At 43.8% G+C, this 24293-nt stretch overlaps 3 protein-coding genes across 4 annotated transcripts in view; all 3 read left to right on the forward strand.

The window, feature by feature from the left end:
- sv2a (synaptic vesicle glycoprotein 2A) overlaps window positions 1–8027 on the forward strand; it is a 35835-nt gene extending 27808 nt beyond the window's left edge. The window contains exons 9-13 of the mRNA XM_062538774.1: window positions 69–233; window positions 492–625; window positions 1732–1935; window positions 2373–2532; window positions 3575–8027. Of these exons, the coding sequence (XP_062394758.1) occupies window positions 69–233; window positions 492–625; window positions 1732–1935; window positions 2373–2532; window positions 3575–3758 (847 nt within the window). The 3' untranslated portion in view covers window positions 3759–8027. The remainder of the gene's footprint in view (window positions 1–68; window positions 234–491; window positions 626–1731; window positions 1936–2372; window positions 2533–3574) is intronic.
- A 2198-nt stretch (window positions 8028–10225) lies between these two features.
- Window positions 10226–15129, forward strand: bola1 (bolA family member 1). Of its 2 annotated transcripts, none has more exons than XM_062538800.1 (2): window positions 10226–10309; window positions 14021–15129. In XM_062538800.1, the coding sequence occupies exon 2, from the start codon at window positions 14069–14071 to the stop codon at window positions 14528–14530; it is 462 nt and encodes a 153-aa protein (XP_062394784.1). In that variant the 5' UTR covers window positions 10226–10309; window positions 14021–14068; the 3' UTR covers window positions 14531–15129. The 2 variants fall into 2 exon arrangements, with proteins under 2 accessions (XP_062394784.1, XP_062394783.1); XM_062538799.1 differs by lacking the exon at window positions 10226–10309 and adding an exon at window positions 10358–10443.
- Window positions 10450–13894, forward strand: LOC134082802 (uncharacterized). The gene is made up of 3 exons (XM_062538794.1): window positions 10450–11396; window positions 11884–12012; window positions 12309–13894. Exons 1-3 carry the CDS (start codon window positions 11099–11101, stop codon window positions 12731–12733), a joined length of 852 nt encoding a protein of 283 aa, XP_062394778.1. The 5' UTR covers window positions 10450–11098; the 3' UTR covers window positions 12734–13894.
- Window positions 15130–24293: the final 9164 nt, after the last annotated feature.

Consider the following 24293-nt stretch of genomic DNA (forward strand, 5'->3'; position numbering starts at 1 on the left):
AAAATGCAGCAAACCACTGTACACGAGTTTGAAATAAAACTATTCTCCTTGTTGCTCTCTAATTCCAGCTATTACGGTTTGACTGTGTGGTTCCCTGACATGATCAAGTACCTTCAGAAACAGGAGTACTCCTCCCGCACCAAAGTCTTCATCAAGGAGAAGGTGGATCACGTCAGTTTCAATTTCACTCTGGAGAACCAGGTCCACCGCAACGGCGAGTTCTTCAACAACAAGTACGGCTTTCTTATTCATGTTCACAGATTGTTTTCATGGCTTCTGTATTGGTTGGTTCAAAGATTTTCAACAGTTTTTTTTTTTTTTTAAATAAAAGTTGTGATTATTCTGTATATTGCAACATTCTGGATAGATATCAGTTTGCTGGTGTTGGTGTGTACCCATGTTAAATGCAGCATATGCTTACTATACATATCTACACTACACTGATTTTGTGGTCTGGTTAATAATTACTCCATTCTCCTCCTGTGTTAAAGGTTCATGAACCTCAAGATGAAGTCCATGGTGTTTGAGGATTCCCTGTTTGAGGAGTGCTACTTTGAGGACGTCACCTCCAGCAACACCTTGTTCAAGAACTGTACCTTTATCTCCACTCTGTTCTACAACACAGGTTAGAACCAATGAGAACATAAAGCACGTCTGCTTCTACATGACAGGTTAGAACCAATCAGATCAGAGGTGTAGTCTACGTGATACGCGTGAAAGCATCACCATCGCCAGTAAACTCACTTAAAACAGGCAAGGATACAGTATACCCACTACAGCTAGCTACTACATCACCGCATATCCACTTCAGCTAACAAGACCACACCACTGATTTAGATCATACCACACATCTGCTTCTACAAAACAGGTTAGAACCGGTTAGATCATGCCACATGTCTACTATCACATGACAGGTTAGAGCCAGTTACAGTAGATCATGCCACATGTCTTCTATCATATGACCGGTAAGAACCAGTTAGAACATGCCATGCATCTGCCTGTACATGACAGGGCACAATATAACAAGCCCTTCAGCTGCCAACTCAAGTACTTTCGTGTGTCTCCTCCCTGCAAAGTGCACAAAATCTAGTCTGTCTGTCAGTCGAATTCCCTGCTGGAGATGACATACAAATGCTACGAAATTGTCTGGTGTGTTCCCCCCCCCCCCTCTCTCCGTCACGTCAAAATGGCTTCATTTTGCCGCACTTGAGTGTGCTTCAAATGTTTCAGGTATCCTAGCAACACGGCACTGATGAGGCTCCACAGCTTTATCTGGTTCTTGCAGGCTCTGGCTGATTGTACACCCAGAAAGTGTCAATACCGCCGCTCTGATGGGCTCCACAGACTCAAACTAAACTCAATTAGATTTTTTTTGCACAGATAACATGCGGCCGTCTGTACGAATGCCTCAGCCACAATCGCCTTATTTATGAACATATTTGATCTTCAGGGCATGTAATATTAGTCACTCTGGTGCATATTTCTCTAGCTTTTTTTCTTCTTCATTATATGAATTATGAAATGTAGTATCTATGTCAACATACAGTATATCCAGCAATATATCCAGTTAAAAGGATATCTGATGCAATTTCTTATTTTGAAAAAAAAAAAAAATCAGTCTGTAAATTCCCAGTCAACTGACTAGCCATTGGAACCTGCATTCCCTTGTGAAACTGAACTGAAAGATGAATTTGAACATTCTAAATCATGGCTGGTCTTTCTCCATTTCAGATCTCTTCAAATACCGCCTGATCAACAGCAAACTCATCAACAGCACTTTCCTACACAATAAAGAAGGCTGCTTGCTGGACTTCAGCGACGAGAACAACGCGTACATGATATACTTCGTCAGCTTCCTGGGCACCCTGGCCGTGTTGCCGGGGAACATAGTGTCGGCTCTGCTCATGGATAAGATCGGACGCCTGAGGATGCTGGGTAACAGAGCACGCTCCTTTCCTTCCTCCACTCATGGGTCTGGTGGCCTCGCTAATAACGTTTACGCAGAGACACACACACACACACACACACACAGGCAGCTGTTCTGCCCTATTCAATTTGGCACCATACAAAACGGAAATGTACTCCTGACGCTAAAGGGAGAAGAAAATGACATTACCTTATTCTCCCTCAGTGCAATATGGCTACAGTTACATTATATCAAATATCCTGTTTCAGCTCAGGCGTGTAATGTTGCAGTACATGTTGATATCAGATAAGCAAATGATATGCGGTAAGTGGTGTTGTTGTAGTGTTGTACTGTCACTGGTGTGAGAGTTACTCGTCGTAACACTGGGTGGGTTGTTAGTGGCTGAGCGACGGCTCTCCAGGGCCTCCTCCTCCTAAATGCGCTGCTCCTCTGGTTCCCTTTGCAGCGGGCTCCAGCGTGATCTCCTGTGTCAGCTGTTTCTTCCTGTCCTTTGGAAACAGCGAGTCGGCCATGATCGCGCTGCTCTGTCTGTTCGGCGGCATCAGCATCGCCTCCTGGAACGCCCTGGACGTGCTCACGGTGGAGCTCTATCCGTCGGACAAAAGGTAAGGGGTTTTCGTCATGTGCTCTTTTTTTTTTGTCGCACGAGGCTGTGTGCTCTCGTCGGTGCTGAATAAAAGCCCTGAGCATCTGATAGCTTTCAAGACCATAATTAGATGCTATGTGAGGCTTGGTGAACAGGTCATTTTGTGTCCACTGCAGATTATTCTCTGCACTGTTACTCATCAAGGGACAAGAGCATCATCTTTGAAAACAAAATGACTTATGAATACATTTGATATGTGTAAATGTGACATGTATACAGTATATGGGTAGCCAAATGACTTAATGTCATATGAAGCAAACATTAAGTCATATCCACTTTGGAATATATAGTCAAGATAGACAATCTGGTCATGGTCTAGTTGAATCAATAAAACAAATAATTGATCAAAATAGCAGGTAAGCATGCTGTTCTAAACCATACAGTAGTATCGTTTAGACCCTTAATTCAGGGCGCAGTCTATGAATGTTTGTTTAGAAGGTCGTTCTTCGGCTTGGATGCATATGCTGCATTGCTGTTGTTGGCAATAGCTCACGACAGTGTATTTCTCAGGGTGATATGAGAAATTTCCTCTCAAAATGTCTGAAAGCATGATTGGTCAGATCATGGTTCCCACGCATTTCATTGCAGCCCTAACCTTGGTGGCTGCCAGCAATGTATCCATTGTGTATCCTTTAGCACCCCTCTGTGGTCAAACAATTCTCTGTTGTCAGGACGAGGTCTTAGAGGGACCACTGCGTGATGATCTGACCTTGTGTGAAGATTATCAGTCATTTGGCTGCACTGATATTGACTGAAAAATGCGCACAGATTTGCATGGGCTCTCATAAAAATACTGAAAGTCTGATGCACTACCAAGTCTCTCCTTTCACGTATGATTCTCAGTTTATGAGACCTTTGTATGTGTGTGTGTGTGTGTGTGTGTGTGTGTGTGTTCTAGCTCTTAAATCTTTGCCTGTCGGTGCATGTTTGTGTTGAGCTTATTCATAATATAAATCCTATTGTAACCTTTGTCCCTCCTCTGTCCTCTGTCCTCTTCACAGGACCACGGCTTTTGGGTTCTTGAACGCGCTGTGCAAGCTGGCAGCCGTTCTAGGTATAAGCATCTTCCAGTCATTCGTGGGCATCACCAAAGCGGTGCCCATCCTTTTCGCCTCCGGGGCCCTCGCCGCTGGCAGCTTCTTGGCACTCAAGCTGCCTGAAACACGGGGCATCGTGCTACAGTAGTGAGGCCTCCCTGCCTACAGGTGGCAGCGTAGAGTAGGGAGAGCCACACTGTGAAGACCACCCTCCCCCACCCAACCCCAGCCTAGTGATCTCACTTGCAGACTTGGCCATGGAGGTTTCATGATAGATATTACTCTCAACAACTGTCTGTTAACGTATTTGCTTTTTTCAATTGTTGTAAATGTGTTGTTTGTTGGGATACACAACAAAAATTTGACACTTGGGTAATTGGATGTATGTTTTTAACAAGAGAGAAAAAAAAAGCCCCCATGTGTATGAATATGGGATGATGAGCCTTTTCTCCAAGATGGTGAAATGAGATTGTAGGCCTAATACTTCAAGCCATGCAATTATCTATCCTTGCAGGAAAATAACCTCTAGCTTTCCTTTACAGGGTAATTCAGTTCATTTTCTGGCCCATTCTCCCCTATGAGTATAGTCAGATAGTCCATCTCATTTTGTCATTTTTAAATGTGGCACAATCACAGGGATTTCGCGTGCCCGGGTTTTCGGGAAAAACCAGGATATGAATCCCTTAAAGTAATGGTTGTGTATGTGTGTGTACAGAAAAAAACAAACTGCCATCTCTAGACAGACATTCCAGTTTCTTTGTAGTTTGAATGTGATGATCGATTCGCGGTCCGTTTGATTTCTTCCCTTTAATCCTTCTTCAAAATGGCGTGCTATCTCAAACCAGGTAGGCAGGCGGTGGAGTCAGGGCAATTGGTTTTCCTGAATTGACAGTGTTGATATAGTGTGGTGGTGGTTAATATTGTGTACCTCTGGCCAGTTCAAAACTGTTTTTTTAAAGATAGCAGCTGTTTGTGTGTAAGTTGTGTGTACATGTGAGATGGATCAGTTGTCTGAAAAATGGTTTTGTTAAGCACTTCTCATGTTCAAAGCACAGCTGTTTTGAAATAGGAAAAACCTCTGGCTATACCATAGTTGTATCCGAACTGTCTGACCAATGCTCATCTGTGCAACTGTAGTTTTATGTCGTAACAGTATGCAGTAAGTGACTTTTTTGACACATGGAAGTAACAGAAGGATCCCGTTAGACACGCGTTGTACTGCATCTGAATATGCTTTCAACCTAGGTTATTTAGAGAGTGTTTATGCATGTAACCAAGTGTGGAAATGCATTGACATATGCTTGAAGATAGTATCAATGTGACATACCAGAGAGAAAAGACATTGCTGTATACCTAATATTATGTGGAATATGACGTGGTTCAGTCAAGCCACGCAAGACAAAACCGGAAAAAAAGAGATAATTTGCGCAATGTTCGTTATTTCATCTCCAGATCCCTCATCAGAGGCCCTTGGCTGGTGTCCATTTTGTAGTTTGTCCAGCCATGGAAATCACTTACTCTAATGTTTTACGTCATATTGAGCACTCCTTGAATGTGCACAATTGTGTGTGTGTTTTTTTTAATGCTTTATCCATGTGGTAAAGTGTCTGTCTTTAATGTTCTCCTGGACTACGCATTAGTTAAGAAATATCCATGTCTTATCATCCATCTGCACAAAACACTTCCATTAGGTTCACATACAACATCGAAAAAAACTGAGGAAGTCTAAACTAAGCACAAGATGGTTTGACTAAGACTATAAAAAAACCTATAGGTTTATTTTAACGATGCTGTAAATTATGTATTGAATATAAATATGAAAAAATGCAGTTTAGTCCATAATCAAGTCTGTATGTTTGAAAGATTTACTTGCTAATATATACAATAACATTCACAAGAAAAAAAATGACTTTCTGTTTCGGATATAAAAAAAAAAATCTACCAGTATAACATGTATTAGATAGAATCCATTTGATGTACATATGTGTATTGATTTGTCAAGATATATTTGCTTTTATTTTAAATGATGTTTAAATTCAGAGGATTAACAGATCTATATATGGATATGCAGTAATTGCATACTCTTTTGCCCATTGTTTGTTTCCTGTCATTTGCCAAGAGAAAGAGGTATCTGTTTGTAGGTATGTGTGTACTGTATGTATGTATGTATGTACGTATGTATGTATGTAAGTATGTGTGCTTGCATGAGAACTGTTGAGTGTACTTGAGCATTTTTAAAAGTTTGTTTTATTTGATTATTTGGGGGTTTGGTTGTCTAGTGTTTTTTTTATTTTATATATATTTTTTTACTTTCTGTAGAATACAGATGTAGTGCCAGGGACTATGGGATTTATTCGCCATGGCATTGTTGACCTGATTGTTGACCCGTGTCTCATTACACGAACTGATTCTATAAAGATAAACTCAACAGGCTTGTCCATGCAGGGAGATGCGTTAACTTACAAGGATATACATCTGAAGTTACAAATTTTGTCCTTTGTTGCCTTGGGAACCATTGGATGGCAGTTTGTGTGGTCAGCTGAAATTTAAGTGGCATGGAATGTCTGCTTTTTTAAAAGGGATGTGAATCGCGTAGTAACAGACAAAAAAAAGTCGAATTTCTGCCCTAACTACAAGTAGTAACTTCACAGAATCTGTATACTGCCACTCTTTAGGATAGCAGCCATATTGTTGGTGTGGAGCTTTGGACACACCCTGTAGTAAAGCAATCTGTTGTCGTAGCTACATTACTCATGGTAAACTTTGTAGTCTCCCATCTGATACTTCCCCCATTGCCTTGCCAGTGGAAAACGCAAAAAGTGGGAGGAGTTTGCTCATTTCAATGGAACTACATGGCACAAACCAAAGCAGTCATAGGTCGCAAAACAGCATCACAAAAGCACAACGTTCATGGCCTGACACTCTTAAGCTCTCCAACACAGAGTCCATCATTCAGATAATGCAGACTGCTTGTACTCCTGTTTGCTGTTTTGAGACCTTAGATGAAGGGCCTCTTGTGCGGGAGATTGATCTCTCCTATATGCTGAGAACACATGAACTGCCATCCTGACCCCCTGGTGTAGTTTCTACCAGCTCTGTCACAGCCACTCTTGTGACAATCTTATTTGTGCCATGAATGATATCTCTTGTTGATTGCCAAATGTTTTATACTTCTTTAGCACCGTCGCTGACAGTTAATCTTAATAAATATGGCATGGCACAAAGACTAGGGACTTAAACAACACACGATCACCAGGACAGTCTTTGTGGATGAAGTATAGCAGTTGGTATTTATGGCATGATGTAAGTGTCAGTTCCTAGCACAGCCCCAAACCCCCTGTTTCTTCCAGATTGGCATAGATGAATAGGAGACAGTGGGAACTCAGTGCATAAGCTATATCTGCCCATTGTTTGAAGCAGACACAGCATGTCAAAAGTAAAAGCCATGTCCAGATTAGTCCATTTGAAGTCACATGTCAAATGGACAATCCTGCACCTGTGTTAAGCAGTGGATGTGCATACGACCCCGATATAGGACATTCTATTCTATAATGTGGTTTGGTGAACAAGACCATTAAGGCTGTTATGGCGGTGTCACAGAGTTGTAATTACATGGACAAACATGGAAATATGCAAATATGGTAAAGTGCATTGTGGGTGCATCTGGCCCTCTGTGAAACCAGATGGGGTCCGATTTCAGAATTGTTCCGGCACCCTCCATGAGGAATTCAGTTGCACATCTAGAGATCAGTCTGTCTCGTACCATCAGTGCTTAAGCATGCTTTATTATCTCAATTGCAAGGTCTTATCCATGCGTTTGTCCTGCTCCACCGAGTAACCATGTTGAGGATGTCAATATTGCTGTCGTATGCTGTGTAAACGCAAGTAACCTTTCTCAGTGACACTACGAGTTTGTCTCGATGTGGAAGCGGTCTTGGACCTATTGTGAACCTCCCCTGTTAGGATTGTTTTGATGGTCGTATAAGTTACATTTTGTTACAGGGTTTCATTTTTTTTGTATTTGTAACTTGACGGGAGCAACAATCAAATCATGTGTGCAAAAAGTAAACAAAGCAATAAGTGACAAAAAAAATATGTATCTCTGACACACCCGGATACCATTTGGAGAAAGCACATTGAAAATTTACAGGCCACCTTCAGCAAAGCAGCAGGTGTTAACGATTAAACAAGAGAGAGAGAAATCAGTGAATGGCCAACATCTACGTACTCTACAAAAAATACCATAGGTCTTTTGAAGCTTTTGTCGATTGAAATGTATTGCCATAATTTAAATGTGACAGAAATTTATCACGTTATCATTGTACCGTGCTGTAGAGATTGTAGTTGTTTGTATGTACAAGTATAAATATGTGGAACAATAAAAATGACAAAAGACAAAAAACTCCAACATAAGTAATAGAGTATCATAGTATGTTGTCAAAAAATGTGTGTTTTGGTTTTTTGTACATGAGAATGGAGAGAAACTAAAAATGAACTACTAATTAATGTATTACAGTTCGTGTGAGATTAATTTTTTTGATTGAACTTCATTATCTTACACTTGTGCAGTTACATTGTTAACTTGTCCATAAATGGATTTAAAAATATACAATGAAAATAAACATCTGTCATTATAACTTAACATATAGTTTCATAATCTAACTTGTTTTGTTTGGGCTAGGGATCTTCTTCTCAATCAAGTAACATACTAGGCCTACTTAAAATGATGAAATTATATTAATCAAAGTCTTGATATCTAACATACAACACTGAAATTGAATTAAGCAATAAGCCCCGAGAGGCCGTGCGTTATACTGTATAATCGAACAGCTAAGGGGCGTTGTTAGGCACGACGTTGTTAGGCACGACGCGAAGCGATTATACAGTATAACGCACGGACTCGAGTGGCTTATTGCTTTTCTAAAACGGTTACCACATCGATCTAGCAAGATTTCATGAAACAAAGGCACAGCAACGAAAAAGTAACAATGTATTCATAGATAATCATTCTTCCGCCAAGTACTGTAAGCCGATGACTTCATATGTGCTAAAACAATGATGACAGATATTCTTGTACCATAGGCGCAGTGATATCTTACGCAGCATCTGAAAATAGTCCCCATAGACAACAAGCAGTAGTAGTGCCAGTAGCTGCAAGTTGCCTTGATTATTACGCCAGATGAGAGTGTAGTTCCATGTCAAATCAGCCTAGAAAAACGCCAGGTTTCATTTTCAGTTGGTCTTATTGCACTTTCTAACTTGAGAGGAGACACGTTTTAAATGGGAAAATTACCAGAAATCTTAGTCACTTTTAAACATGAAGCTAGCAGGCGAGAAGCTAATGGTCTAATCCGATTCAATGATCTATGCTAGGCTGAAGCTAAACGTTGTATCGCCAGACTCACAGAATGGCTGGATGAACGGGAACAAGGTAAATATCGATTGTTTTGCTCGAGGGAAGGTGGAAAATGAGCGTATTTCCAAAAATGGCGGAATATCCCTTTAAGGATTAATTAATTAAGAATACAATATAGTCTAGACCATAATTTCATGTGCACATAAACAATGATCTGAGACATTATTATTGCACATTAATATCACAGTGGTCTGCTGATCAATGATACATGGGCCAGATTACTGTGTCTCTCGCTGTGTGCATGTAAGCCACTACTGAAAGTGTGATCTTGATGGAGATACTGTAAGCCGATGACTTCATATGTGCTAAAACAATGATGACAGATATTATTTTGAAACAGAGAAATGGCCACTTTCCAGTGGGACCAGTAGTAGTACATTCCACCACATTGGATTTTTTAGGCCCAATGACAGCTGTTTAGTTCTTAGTGTATACTGTTGATTAGGTATAGCTATGGGCCTCTCAAAAGATCTGTTGACAAATAGTTCTCTGGTCAAAGTTCAGTGCAATAATTGACCAGTGCAATAGTTGGCCAGTGCAATAGTTGGCCAGTCATTAGTTGGTCTATTTTGGATGGGCACTGTGCCTTGGCAGCTATGACCACCTATGGCTCACAAAATAGTGTAACCACACAAAGTGCTTTCTATAGGAACTTCTCATGCATCTGTCAATTCTGTTAATCAATTGTATTTTTCATTTACAAATAGATACATTATTTAAAATAAAGAATGCTGTCCTCTGTTGATCTCTAAACTATCTCTCTTTCTCTTTTGCTTTCTCTCTCTCTCTCTGTCTCTCTCTCTCTCCAAAACTCTCCCTCTGTCTAGTCCCCCTCGCCCCCACATCTCATAAATGGCCCAAGTGGGATGTCTGGGTATTTTCTTTCTCTCTCTCTCTCTCTTCTGAGATGCAATTGTCACCTCAATTTTTTACTCTGTGTCTACCCCTCTACCTTACTCTCTCACATATCTCCTATCTGCTCCTTTCTTTTAGTGCTGAATTGTTGACTGATAAGAATTAGTTAAAATCATCAACACCATATTTTTAATTTTTTTAATTAACTTGAAGTTGTGTGGATATGTTTTCCATATCTTTGTTTTTTGATAAAGCACTAGGCTTCTCCATCTGATCTGATGTTTCCCCATCCTACTGCTGCCATGCAAATAAATGTTGGAGAAGCTTGGTGTACATTCTGTTGCCACTCCTGCACAACAGATGGCGCTGGCTAAGAATAGACTCTGTATGCTCTTCGTCGAACGCTATCTGCAGAAGATTCGTCTAAGGTCAGTGAAAACAAAAATGTGATCAAATGTGCCTCTTAATTTTTTTTAACTGGAGCTCCAGACGTGTTATTAGAGCAGAATCTCTACATGGATATCAGTCCTTTGTTGAAAGTGTTGTCACTTCATCCTTTCTAGCAAGTATTTCAGTGTAGTTGTCCGAGAAGGTTTAGGTTTGATAACATTTAGGCAGACATGTAATAGTAGGCTACGTTAAGTTTGCTAACGTTAACGTTAGTTAAACATAGGCTAACTGTTGATTCTTTGGTTCACTGTTTGTTTTGTAACGTTATACCTAACATGGCTTAACTGCGTGAAAGTATTCAGATTAAAAGCCCGAGCAATTTTAGCATTAAGAAACCAGAGAACATTAGCCACCACCATTTGAAGTTCTAATAGCCTACCGTTAGCTTCTCAGAGACTTGGGAAGATACCAGCAAAATATCGGATCATTCTTGAAAGGGATAAACTAATATAAATATCAATAAGGAGAAACGCAGCGAAGCGATATAATGCGCTACCTGTAATTGCATGGTCTTGCCTTGTCTAGAGTTTGAAACGTATGAACCATCATCATATGGCTGCAGTGTCACCTTTGACCTGTGCATACTGAATAGGCTGCTTTGTTTACGTAGTAAACAAAATTACGCAAAACAATTTGCGTGCTAGTTCTAAGCAGACATGTTACGATCGTACTAGAAGGGCAACTCTCATACACGCAATTCTGCTGACCTTCATAATGCATATCAAATGAAGAAAACGTGTGGCATGTAAACAAAAGCCGTGGGGAAGATGGAATATCAGCAGCCTAAGAGAAGGCGCCGCCCCAGATTCACAGATGACGAGCTTTTTGCCCTGGTGTCTGCTGTGTCTGAAAATCAAGATGTTTTGTTTGGGAACCTTCATTTGGACATTGGCCGTCAAGCCGTTGGCCGTTTGAAGACTAATGCTTGGCAGAACGTGACCGATGCGGTCAACAGTATCAGCGAAGTGCAGCGGAGCGCATTCGAAGTTAGGACAAAGTACAAGTACTTCAAGTATGATGTGACCAAAAAAGCTACCAATGAGAGGAGCCACCAAGAAGGAACAGGTAGGTCCACACCTACCACATCAGTGCTTGTGCGATGGCTCAAAACAAAACTGTGAAAGGCGATGTTATCTAGGCATAGTTCATAGCAAGCTGTTTCTGCAGTATTAAAGCTATAATTTGCAACATATACATGCATAGTACATAACGACAAATATAGGTCAGACATGATTATAGTTAACATTTACTCAAGCTTTTTCTGTTTTAATCAAGTTTTGGAGGACTGGCGAGTGGCGACTGTAGGCCCTCTCTGTAACAGTATAAAAGCATGTATGAATGTAAGATTCATATTATAACTATCATCTTTGTGAAATTTCCTTAGATACATTAGCACTGTAGACCCTGGCCTGGGACGCGTGTGGGTAGTGCTTGGCCTAGTGGTCATAGTTAATGTGGAAAGCATATTTAATATGTCCATGTTTGAGGAAATCATAGCCATAGGTGAATGGTAGTAGTTAAACGTTTGTTGAAACATTTGATTTTCTCTCAGATGGATGCCTGTCTAAGAAGATTTGCTACACCCCTGCTGAGAAGGCCTTGCGGAGTCTCCTAGAGGTGCACTCACTATTGGGGGCCCCTGAGGGGCCTTTTATAAATGACGTGATGACACTGGTTGTGGGTAAGAAACTACGTGCAACTGTTACGCTGATCTTCCAAGCAAAGTAGTTTTCTTCTATCTAGATCCTTCTAGAGTACTCTGGTCTAGATAATCTTGCTAATAATGCTCGTAGCTCGTAACTTAGCTGGTGTTATCATATCAAGACCATAATATCATCAGTTACACTGCCTTGACATTGAGATTCCAAGCACTACACTGACTACTGAGATTCTGAGCAGTGCGCAATTTCAGAAATGTTTTTGATATTCAGAAAACAAATGATCAATCAGCGTGTTGTGGTGTATTTTGTTTTTTAGAAGATGATTCACATTCGCCAGAGCCGGCGAAACCACTGGAGTTGCCTTCTTTCTCTGCTCCTGCGGTAGGGCTCCCGGCGAAACCACTGGAGCCGGCGAAACCATTGGAGTTGCCTTCTTTCTCTGCTGCTGCAGTAGGGCTCCCAGCCGAAGAGCCAGAACCGCCAACAGTCACTACGGCAACATCTACATCACAAGCACCAACAACGAATCATCGATTTTCAAGGCGACGGAGACCAAGGCGGAGCCTTAACCAGCACCAAAGGCAGCGTCCTGGCCGTCAGAGAACGATGAAGGAAATGCTTGTGGTTCAAACACAAATAAGAGATTTGCTGCAGGATATGAACAACACCATAGCCACTGGATTCAGAGATATAGCAGCGGCTATCAGATCTGTGGCAGACAGAAACAGTCCTCCTACATGAGTTAGAGGTGGAGCCCTCGACTTGGTTTTGGAGGGCTGGCGTATGTGATCAAACATCATATTTTGTAAACAGAATTTTTGGAGTAACCATCAGAAATGATTAGCATCTCAATAACCGCACTTTCACTCTCTTATGTCGTTTTGTATATTTCCTTTTCATGCATGTAATCCTGTTATCCTGTCCTATAATATCTATGCCACATGCCCCGTGACACAAGCACCATTCTCCTCCATTCATTCATCCGTCGGTCAGCCCACACTACACCGTATCCATAAGGTATCAGTGAACATTTATCTCAATATAGGTGCTATAGGCATCCCAAGACTATTTGTAAAGAATATCTAAGCTCAATTTCAGACATTCTGATGGACACTATTCAATCATTTTTTTCAACTGATGCACATACAGTATGTCTCTTATTTTTGGCCTTACTTTTTTACTTGCATGTAATCTTTTCTTTTTACATTTCTTGTACTGTCATTTTTTTGTGCATTACATAAAGTGTATGCCCATTTCAGTTTGAATGAAACTTGGTTTAGAAATATGCTATTGTACGTACACAAAAATATTTCAAATCACGTTGTGCACTAAATTGCCTTCACTTCCCTTGGGACTCAGGAATCAAGGCAGGCTTAGCGTATAAAGCAAACAAGATAATTGACTAGGATTATATTAGGAAACAAATCATTTAGTAGACAACAACGTGATACACAACTGAGAGAGTTCTTTCTCAGACCTCATGTCATTGCATACACTGAGAAAGTTGTTTTTAGATGGAACAGTCATATGTCTGAACTTGACGTCATCTTGGTTGTAGCTGTCCTCCGTCCTAATTAGTCAAATGAGGGTCCAATTTGGTTTCAGTCCACTTGATGTGAACTACTGAACTGTTCTACACTTTACACTGATCTCAGGTCAGGATTTTAGTTATGAATCAGAATTTTTTAGAAGTTTATCTTTACACACTCAAGAAATTATTTCTCTCAGTTCTTAAGCTTTATCCTTTACTTGTTCTGTCTTAACTTTACCTTTTAAACATTTGTATTGCCCTTTTATTTTTATGCCTTTATGTACTATTATTCTTTGCTTTTGTTTATGTAAAGCACATTGAATTCCCCCTTTGTATGGAATGTGCTATATAAATAAACTTGCTTTGCCTTGCCTTGCCTTTCCTTTGTGTTCTGTTCACTTTAGTGTGTACTGTACCTATTGATGCTGCAGATATCTATGCTGAAAATATATACATATTTCACTCATTGAAATGTTTTTTTGTGTGTGTGTTTGAAGGCCTGGTTGCAGTTGTCCTCCATCTTGCTTCTGCCCTCCATTCTTCGGATGCTGTCCAGCGTCGTCCGCACTGCCCGCCCCCTCCTCCTCCTCCGCCCTGTCACTTCCTCCTCCACCTGCTCGCTAGCGCACCGCCCGCAGATGGCGCCGGACCCCAGCCGGCCCGTGGAGACGTCCATCCGCGCCAAGCTGACGGAGGCGCTGGGGCCGGCGCACCTGGAGGTGCTGAACGAGAGCCACATGCACGCCGTGCCGCCGGGCTCCGAGTCGCACTTCCGCGTGCTGGTGGTCAGCGAGCGCTTCGACGGCCTGTCGCTGCTGCAGCGCCACCGCCTGGTCAACGAGGCGCTGCGCGACGAGCTGAGCAGCCGCGTGCACGCGCTGGCCATCCAGGCCAAGACGCCCCAGCAGTGGGGCATCAACCCGGCCCTGGCCAAGAGCCCCGCCTGCATGGGAGGGTCCAAGCACGACGACACCGTGGCCGACAAACTGAAGGCCGGGAGAGACTGAGACGGCATTAAGAGCTAAGGACTACACTTGTAATCAGTAACTGCTACTATTAAAACCTGTGATTAAAACCATAGTAATCTACAACCCATACCCAGTAGTGTCCTAATACTCGCACATCGGATGAAGATGTAAAGCCACAGAGCAGACCTGTGTCAGTTATGCTGACTGTGTGTTTCTCACTAGTACATGAAGGCATTACATTACATTACATTACATTTCATTTGGCTGACGCTTTTTAACCAAAGCGACTTACAACATGGAGTAGGCAACAAGGCAGTATTAACACTGTGGTTGATATGAGAGGCCTTTGTTGTGGTTGTTGCTGTTGAGTGGTTTGAGTTGCAATTTAGGACAGGCTGTGACCTGTTAAGGAAATGGAGATGCACAGGACTTTTGGAGATGTGTTTCTACTCTGAGAAACTCTGAGATTTTATTCTAGAAAGGATGTAAAAACGATTAAGTCTGACAAAGCACGATTGTTGATATTTTGCAAGTAGAAACGCAGCCAAAGCAAATTCTGCTAAATAATTTGAATAATAAAGATAATGAATCTACAAACTTTGCAGTAGAATGTGCTCATATTCATTTATTATGTGAAATACTTAAAAGCACTGTCTTCAATAAAGATGAGTACAGATGAGAGAATTATGTATGGTTTCAAGCTGACCACTAGAGGGCAACAAAAGTCAACCCATTACCAAGTTGTATCAAGGAGAGAGTCCACCTGGCTGCAACCATGTTAATTGATCTAAAATGATGAAAACTACATTTTTGCATACTTTACCATCTAGGGTAAAATGCTTTTATATTTTGTCATTTTATATTTTTGAATAGAACGATGAGGCTTATTTTTAGGCCTTGCTCTTTTTACCACAATTGAGTCACCATCCAGCATTACCAGTTAAATGGTGAAACAAGTCAATAGGAGTAATGCCTAAGTGTTTAAACCCTTATTTAGAAAACTTTATTATTCCTTACCTTTTCTTTACCCGTACCATACTATAACCTCATCTATGACCTTAACCACAATATCACCCTACCTTATGTAAAAATCCTCAGTGTATTATGCACACAATCAAGGTAGTCAGTGTTTCAAAACCAAGATCACAGGAGTTCCAAATGTGTTCTCTCCCTTCAAACCAGAAGTCAACACGTAGTAACGTAAGATGACCTCCGTGCTCCGCTCCCCATCTGGAACAGTTGACCTGTCAGCCCACAAAAGCCTGTGAGGAGGCCGAACAACTGGTGGCGTGGTGCGGATGGCCAAACAGTAACGCCACCATTTTACGGCCGCTCCCCCCGCGTCCATTATGGAGACCCTGAGGGGGAGAAAGCATGTGGGTCAGAGCCATGGAGTGTGTGTTAGACTCGCGGCCCCATGAGGGGGGTGATTTGGTGTGTGTGTGTGTGTATGTGGGATGGGGTGGGGTGGTGTGGCGTGGGGAGGGTCTCTGCGGGCCTGTCTTTGGACAGGTGATTTGTGCATTGCCATTCCAGGTGCGGCGGGGCCCGCCCGGGAGATCCATCACCTCAAAGGTACAGAAAGTGACTCTGGTGCCTGCTGGCCGTTCACCCCGCAGCCTCCTTCAAAGCCGCGGCGTGGAGAAGCCAAGCTGTAGGGTCATGTGTTGGTTAAAGGTGGGGTCTGTGGTTTTAATCTGATACACACTTCTCATCAAGTTGTCAGTGAATCGCTCCTCGCGGGTTCTCTAGAATAGATGTCTTGTGTTGTGGCGTTCACACACCAACCTGGCTCTGTCAGTTGGTAGAAAGACCGTAGTCCGCCGCCTTTTGCCAGAATCACAGACTCGGACCTTTAGCTTGGGTTGAGTTTTAGGCATCATTTAAAATACTGTGGTAGAAATATACTCAGTTTTTTTTTCTTCTTTTCCTCCCAAGGCTGAGTGAAAGGTTTCTGCTTGCACTGGTGACTGACTATGATGGATCAATATGGGGGTCACCGTGTTGCCCGTGTGCTCCCGTGTTGGATGCATCATCTGGTGGGAACCCTGGCGGTTCTGCGTCAGAGTGGCCGAAGCGATGGTGCCTGGACGGGGCTGGGATCGGCCCGAGCGGACAGTTCCCGCAAATGTGCCCCCCCCCCCCCACCCCCAACCCCAACCCCACCATCTGATTTACGCGACTGGGCTGGAGCCTCTCTCCTGTGCGCAGCTGACCCTCTCCGGGCAGAGAGGTCAAGAGGTCAGGCTCGGAGAGCGCCAAATGGCCGTCTGAAAAAGCCCCCATCGGGCCCTCGCGTCTCTCAGGGATTGTCGCTGCGGCTGTACAACAAACTCCCTGCTGGAAGGGGTGCCGTTTACGCACAGAGAGGTAGAGAGAGGTGGTGAGAATGAGAGAGAGAGAGAGAGAGTAACAGACAGACAGAAAGAGAGAGAGAGAGAGGTGGTGGTGGTGGTGGTGGTGGTGGTGGTGGGGGGGGGGGGGGGGGTAGAGAGAGTCTGTTCCACATTTGTTGCAGCCATAAAAGTGGTCTGGAGTCAGTGTGATTACACTGTGTAAAATGCACAGCTTCATCTCCGATTCAGTGGGAAGAGTTCCCAATGATCATTACATGCTACAAATGGTATTTACCAAACCAGGGGATTAGAGCAGCATCTCAATTCAACGGAGGCATTCAACGAGAGCTCACTCGCCGCTGTTCAGGACAAGGAATACATTGTCATCGGGACGTTAACGAAGAGTTGCGAAGTTGAGAGATGATATTCATTAGTTTCAACTGTTCCCCACTATTGTGTCTGTGAAAGGAAAGGGAAAGGCACCAGAAAACAATTAAACGTTGGGGTGATGGCAATAGCTCATTAAGTCTTTTAATTTGAAAGGTTTTTTTTTCTCTCTCTCTCTCTCTCCCTCTCTCCCTCTCTTCTTTCACTCTCCACTCTGCTAACTAATGAAAGCAATGAATGAGTAGCTGTGAAGAGCAAGACAAAAGCAGGAGAAGGGAAGACAATATCCTTGTGTGGGAGAATTAGTTACACTCAGTAGTCCGAGTATTCAAAGCAGAGAGAGGATCAGTGGGGATTAAGAGAAAAGTCTACACAGGTGGGGTGAGGGAGAGAAGGGGGTCACATGACAGGACATTACCTTGTTTGGGAAACAACAGGGTCCGGCTCAGGATGATGCGGCCCGAGACATTTAACGCTGGAATGAGTTTACACCACAGGCGTTCGTCAACACCGAGAGAGGGAGAGAGAGAGAGAGAGAGGGAGAGAGAGAGAGAGAGATGACTGTATTGTGAGCAGTGCTTGTGTATAAGTCATCAGAAATCCTATTGTGCCCATTCATGTTGAAGAAAAGAGTTTTAAAAAGAATTAACTGAAAAGAGGAGAGAGAGAAGGACAACTGTAAGGATTTTTAGTCAAACTACAGCAACGCTTTCATTTTCTGATGTTCTTGGCTTCATAGTTTGTGATAGGTAAACATGTGCTCGGTATTCAGATCTGTTTTATCTTAAAAGTGGTGGTGAACCGATCGAGACTTCAGGGTAACAGAGTACAGACTGTGAGAGAACGGTTTCAAACGCTAAAAAAAGTATGGTGTGAAAAGTATTTTTGTCTAACTTTTGGGCACTTTTTATATGCTCCTTGGTTGAACAACAGTTTAAGCGGAAAACTGGAATTTAGCCCTGAATAAACTCTGTTCTTATGCAAGCCAGACTGAAATTAACATCCTTCTTAAAATCACCCAATAACAACAGTGACTGAACTGCTCTCACACGCTTCTCATCAGAATCCCCCACTCAATTAATCTCCAGCTCTGATTTCCAGCACTGCCTTAGAGAAACTCAGATTTGTTATTGTTCTTCTCGGGCTCCGCTTTCTCCTTCCCATTCATAAATCAAGGAGACGGAGAAATAAGTTCACAACTGGCCGTCTGACTGATGAGCACTGAAGCTCCAAAAATACCCCTCGCCTGGCTCTGGGAGTAAGTGTATAGCAGCACATGCCACATCCTGCTGCAGGTTTTAAGGGTGGCTCTGGTCATCCCCCAAGGCCATAACTCTTTCCCATTGGGTCAGTGCTGGGCAGATCTCAGGATAAGGCTCTTCACCTGGATATCCCTGCCTGGACCTTGGGGACTGATTGTGTGTCTGTGTATGTGTGTGTTTGTGTGTGTGTGTGTGTGTGTTTGTATAAGTGTGTGTGTATGTGTGAGAGTGAATGCGTGTATCTGTGTGTGTGTGTGTGTGCTCAAAAGCTGGACAAAAAGGTCAGCGAGAAAAGCTGACCAGTGAATGGAGGGTTAATCTGCGGCAGGCCAGATGCATGGGCCATCTGAAAAGAGCCAAAGCGCCTCACTTTTGGCTCGGACAAAGCGTGATCTATTGTTAGTCTGTCAGGGCCGCGTGATATATTCTACCCTACACTTGCGGACAAAACATATCCTCGATTATACAAGCAGCGCCACTCTCCTGCACAGCGTCAGCTGAAGGAGCTCGGACACCAGGCCATCTGACCCGTCCGTCTTCTGGTCTTTGTTCCCCGGTGACCTCCGTTCTTTCACTCGGCTCTGAACTTTGAGTCGGCGTTCCCTCTCAAAATAAATGACCAGGGCCCCAGCAGTTTATTTTTATTAGCGCTTCGAAATGAAGTTTTTTTTTTTTTTTTTTTTAAAAGAAAAACGGGGATGAAGCGAATGAGGTTAACTCTTATTATGCCAAGTGACTGCTGAAAAGTCAAGAATTTCTTTTTTTCAATTTTACTTAACAATTTTACAACCTTTTCTCTCCTCTTGCTCTGAAACTTTGTTTTGTTGATCTCTCTCATGTCTAATTCATAGAATAACCAAACTTCTGGTGTAATTAACACTAATAAATTAACTGAGAGTTTATACCCAGTGGATGGAAACGCTCTGGTGGTGAATGAATAAAGTGTGTTGCTGTCACCATCAGATAAGGTGTGAGGTGATTATTCTGATCTCGCTCCCCTCACTCTGCGGTCATTAACCCCGCCGAAGGCCCCCGTGGACGTGGGGACGGACTCCTGTTACACCCCTCAGGTGGTGTGTGGGAAGAGCTACCCTGCCGCTGCCTGCGCCTGTGCTCTTTGGGTAGGTTGCTGTAGTGTTGTTTTCTCTCCACGCCGGTGCTCGTGTGTGTGGGATCTGTCGCGCCAGTCGCCTCTCGTGTCTTGCCAGGCACCGGTGATGGCTTCGCTTCCTCTCCCTTCCCTTTTTCCTGTGTTCAGTTTACAGTAACCGGGCACCGGAACGTGGGCACGCTTGGCTGCCTAACTGTGACAGACCCCCCCCCCCCCTCCCCAACGGACACACACACACACACACACACACCCCTCCTCCCCATTTCTCCGTTTCCCTCTCTTTGGGGCCGGGCTGCCATCAGCCTTCGGCCTGTTTACAAAACACAGCAACAGCTTCCCCCTAGAGTCCACCCCCGCCACCTCTATACCTTCTCCTCTATCCCGACTACTACACACACGCACACACACACACACACACACACAACACACACACACAGACAATATACACACAATACACACACACACACACAATACACATGCGCACACACAACACACATGCACACACACAATACACACACACACACACACACACTTACACACAATCTCAGATACAATACACACACACACACACACACACACACACACACACACACATGCACACACACACACAATACACACATGTGCGCTCGCACAAACAACACCCCCTAACTCTCACAGCTCTTTTTGTTTGGGCTCATTTGAGCAGAAAACCTCTCCCATCCAGCAGCAGGAAGGGATCTCCACACAGTCTTAAGTGCACAATCTGCACCCAGAGAATTCCAGCAGGCTGCTCTCTTGCGGCAAGGCAAAGCCAGAGGCTCTTGAGAGAGCACCAGAAACCCGGTATTATTTCATATTGATGATTACAGACCGCCAAACAGTGCCCTGGGACCCCATCCACATTCCACACTTATGACAATAAGAGTTGTTTTCGTTTGTTTGATGATTGAAAGAATAAAAGTAATGGAGTAACTTTTTCCAGGCCAAGACAAGGAAATGTGAAACTTTTTAAAGAATTTTCACAATTATCTTTGATGGAGACCATGAAAGGATTTTCTGTATGCATTAAATCAATATTATGTACAAGTTAAATATACTGATAGTCATGCACTTATATGAATGTCTAATGGAATACTAATAATAGCAATAGCTACCTGTATATAAATTGCAACATAGATTAACACCTTACTTGTGAAATCCACATTGTGATTGTTATACTGTATCACCATAGTTAAAGAAATTATAAACCTCTTTACCAGTATTCACAAGCATGAAGCTTGTTTTTTAGCACCACAAATCAAACACTGAACACATTCTTAAAATCCAATCCCCACCTCCCTTTTTTAAATTCTGCACCTGCGAAAAAAAAAACTTCAATGAGCAAATTAGCATCTAGCGACACCAAACGCACAGATGTGCGTTGAGCGGGTGCGGCGGTATTACAGCTCGATCTTTTAAGTGGCTTGCTTCTGGATGGCCAAGTAGGTCAAGAGAATCGACATGGGGTGAAGAGGCTCACAAAAGCGTGAGGAGAAGGTCAACCATAAAATCCTCCTCCCCCCACCCCCCTCCATGCCCATCCAACACACACACACACACACACACACACACACACACACACACACACACACACACACACACACACACACACACACACACACACACACACACACACACTCACACACACTACAGAGGTACTAACCCCCCCCCCCCCAACCCCAGCACCACCCAGGAGACGTGGAGACGGCAGGAGAGGGCCACTCCTGTCCTGTCCTGGTGCTCCTCTTGTGCCCCTGCAGCTAAACTGCTCACCCTTGTCGCCGCGCTGGGGCGGCTTTCTCGCACTCCTCTTTGTGTCTGCGCCCACTTACTGTATCAGCTCAAGTGATTCTTAAGAGCAGGAAGAGCTGTCATACCCCCCAGCTCTCACCACTCCTGACAGAAACAACCCCCCCCCCCCCCACCCACCCCTCCCCCTACCCTCCTTCTACACCCACACCCCACCACCAGAGGCACGGGGGGGCATACAAACCATCGTTCACCCCCTTTGTGCCATCTTAATGTTGTGGCACACTACACTGTTTTGGCTCAGGTTGATGTCCGTGTGTGCACGCACCCGTGTGTTTGTTTGTTTACTCTTCCATACGGGATCGGGTCGGGCTCAAGAGCCAATCTCCGTGGAATGCACCTCTCTCTCCAGGAGAAGGCGCGGGGGAGAGAAGAAAGCCTGTCATTACCAGATCATTCAGCAGTCCTGCCGCCCAGGATCCCTCCACACCGTGTGTCTCAAGCCCCTTCCCACTCAAACGCACATCTTGTCATATTCACAATCCATGATTAGCCACAACAGGATTTTTTTTTTTAATTCAAAGATAATATGAAGGGGCGGAGATGTCAACATCTGGGTTGAGTATGTTAGATGTAAGCACGAAGCGGTGACATACAATTGATGACTCAGTCATCTACTGTAAAGAGCTGTCAGGGAAGACTGTAGAGAGTGAGTGGGGATCTTGGTGTGAGAGGCGTCTCCAAAAGGGAGAAGCTGGGGGGGGGGGTAGTCGCGGGGTGCTTGATGAGTTTGGGGGTGGGTGGAGGAGTTGTTTTAGGAGAAAGGTGGTGGGCAGGCCCCTACTCCTCCCTCAGGTCAGGGGAAAGAGGATGAAACCTGTCATTTGGGAGGTGAAATGAAGAAAGGCCTCGATGGGGAGGCCATTGTGCGCGGCCACTAAGGAGGGATGGCTCTTTAGTGCCTCAAATAACACGGCCTGGACGCATTGTCCAGCGCTGAATGGGCCAGAGGGGGGCAGGCCCAGGCAGTGGTCAGCAGAGAAAGACCCCGTGGGCCAAGCGCTCCGCAGGGAGTGCAAGGACCCTATGGGATTTTTTTCTCTCTCTCTCCCTCAACCCTACTCTCATTTTCCCCCCTTTTCTCTATCCTTTCTTTCCTTGACTTCTTTCTTAGCAGCTCATCCAGAACCTGGTGTTTTTTGTTTTGTTTTTCTTTTTTCCCTTCAGGAATGATTCATCCTGCGGGGAAAATCAGCTCCGTTGTCTTTTAAAAACATGCTGCATGAACGGAGGCATAGTTTCACTTCTATAAGCCTTCTTTTTGGAGCTGCGCTTAAGGCCCCTCCTGCGCCGGGCTCTTCTGGGAGGGAAGAGGGACGACCAGCACAATGGAAGAGAGGTCAACTGGAAATGTGTAAAGTTGTGTATGGCTCCCCCCAAAAAAGCTGTCCTATAGATGTCTTTAAATGTCTACAGTTTCCTGGGGACAAACAAATAATTGGCCAACACCAAAGGCAATTGTTCAACACACTTTTTTTTTTTCATTTTATAAGGCAATCATTTCCACGTCCATTACAGAAGAAATGGCATTAAGTTCACCCATGCAATATCGTGAGTTCTGATGTCTGAAGTAGGATATTCTCTCTGCAACATACAGTAATGTGCAATGGATCCACATAGCACACTCCCGAGATTTTTGGAGCGTGTTCAAATTTTCCACATTCTCACAACAATGATTGATTTGTCGAGATCAATTCTTTCTTGAATATTCGTCCAACTTGACAAAACTCAGGTAGATGTTTGTCCTCACAGACGGTGACCCTAATCCCCTCCCACTCTACCTGCATGCAAGTGACCAATTAGTGACTCCATTATTTGACTTTCACTAAATGGCAAGGTACTGATGAGTTTAGGAGACCCAATAAAACTCAGAGAGAGGGAGACAGAAAGAGAGAGCAATAGATAGAGACAGAGCAGGAAAGAGAGAACCCCCCCCCCCCCCCACACACACACACACACACACACACACACCAAACCATCACTAACCTCGTCTCTCAGGACAAGAGAAGCTGAGCTCATCAAGAACATTTGCACACATTTCTAAACAAGATGCAGAGGAGGCAGACTTGTGTCAGCCAACTAAAAGGAGAGTGCTGAGTGTGAAAAAAAAATCACTGCCCTGCTCTTACTTTAGTCGGTTAATAATGAACATACATATGTCTCTGTGGACGAACAACTGGATGACAAATTAGAAATAGAACAGCGACAACAGTGAGTCAGTTAATGATTACGCGGGAAAAGTTCAAAGGGGAAATGTTTTCTGAAATGCGCTCTTGCCCTCTGAAGTAATTTGTCGTCACAGTCAGGTGTTGGTGGAGTCTGAGATTCTGATGGCACGAAAACTCTTTGACGTCACCCCCCAAACTTTTTTTTTTCATCCCGTTGAAATGTGTGTTTGTTTTTCTTTTTCTCTCTCCTCTCTCCTCTTTGACAGGACTCCTCCTCCACAGCAGCCACATACGTCGTTGTGAGGGGGAGAGGGAACGCGAGCGACCACATGTGTATTGCAAAGGCAAAGGTGATGTGTATTGAGCATACATGGACTCTTGTTTTCCCAATCCATTAAAAAAGGAAAGAAAAATAAGAATCGGCACCTCCCTGTAAGAATAACGGCCCTGTGCATTGTTGTTATTGTTCTTTTTTTTGTTATTGTTTTTTTTTCTTCACTGAGAGATTGAGGGCCCAGGGAGGAGAACCCTAAGGTGCCTAACCACTTTCGCTGGCGAGTTTCTCAGGAGCTAAAGTGAAAGATCAGAGCGGCCTGCGGAGGAGTCCTGCCCCCCCCCCCCCCCCCTCCTCCTCCTCCTCCTCCTCCTCCTCCTCCCCAGGCCGCCTGCTCCTCCCTCTCCCATTCAGGGCCACTCGGGGTGGCTGGTGCA

Source organism: Sardina pilchardus, chromosome 6 (genome assembly GCF_963854185.1).
Source record: "Sardina pilchardus chromosome 6, fSarPil1.1, whole genome shotgun sequence".
In the NCBI taxonomy this organism is placed as follows: domain Eukaryota; kingdom Metazoa; phylum Chordata; class Actinopteri; order Clupeiformes; family Clupeidae; genus Sardina; species Sardina pilchardus.

What these genes read in the sequence shown, in the direction of transcription:
- LOC134082802 (XM_062538794.1), top strand. Translation starts at nt 11,099, where the DNA reads ATGGAATATCAGCAGCCTAAGAGAAGGCGCCGCCCCAGATTCACAGAT. An exon ending in GAGCCACCAAGAAGGAACAG is followed by an intron (nt 11,397 to 11,883) that starts GTAGGTCCACAC and finishes ATTTTCTCTCAG; the next exon opens with ATGGATGCCTGTCTAAGAAG. An exon ending in CGTGATGACACTGGTTGTGG is followed by an intron (nt 12,013 to 12,308) that starts GTAAGAAACTAC and finishes TTTGTTTTTTAG; the next exon opens with AAGATGATTCACATTCGCCA.
- bola1 (XM_062538800.1), top strand. Translation starts at nt 14,069, where the DNA reads ATGCTGTCCAGCGTCGTCCGCACTGCCCGCCCCCTCCTCCTCCTCCGC.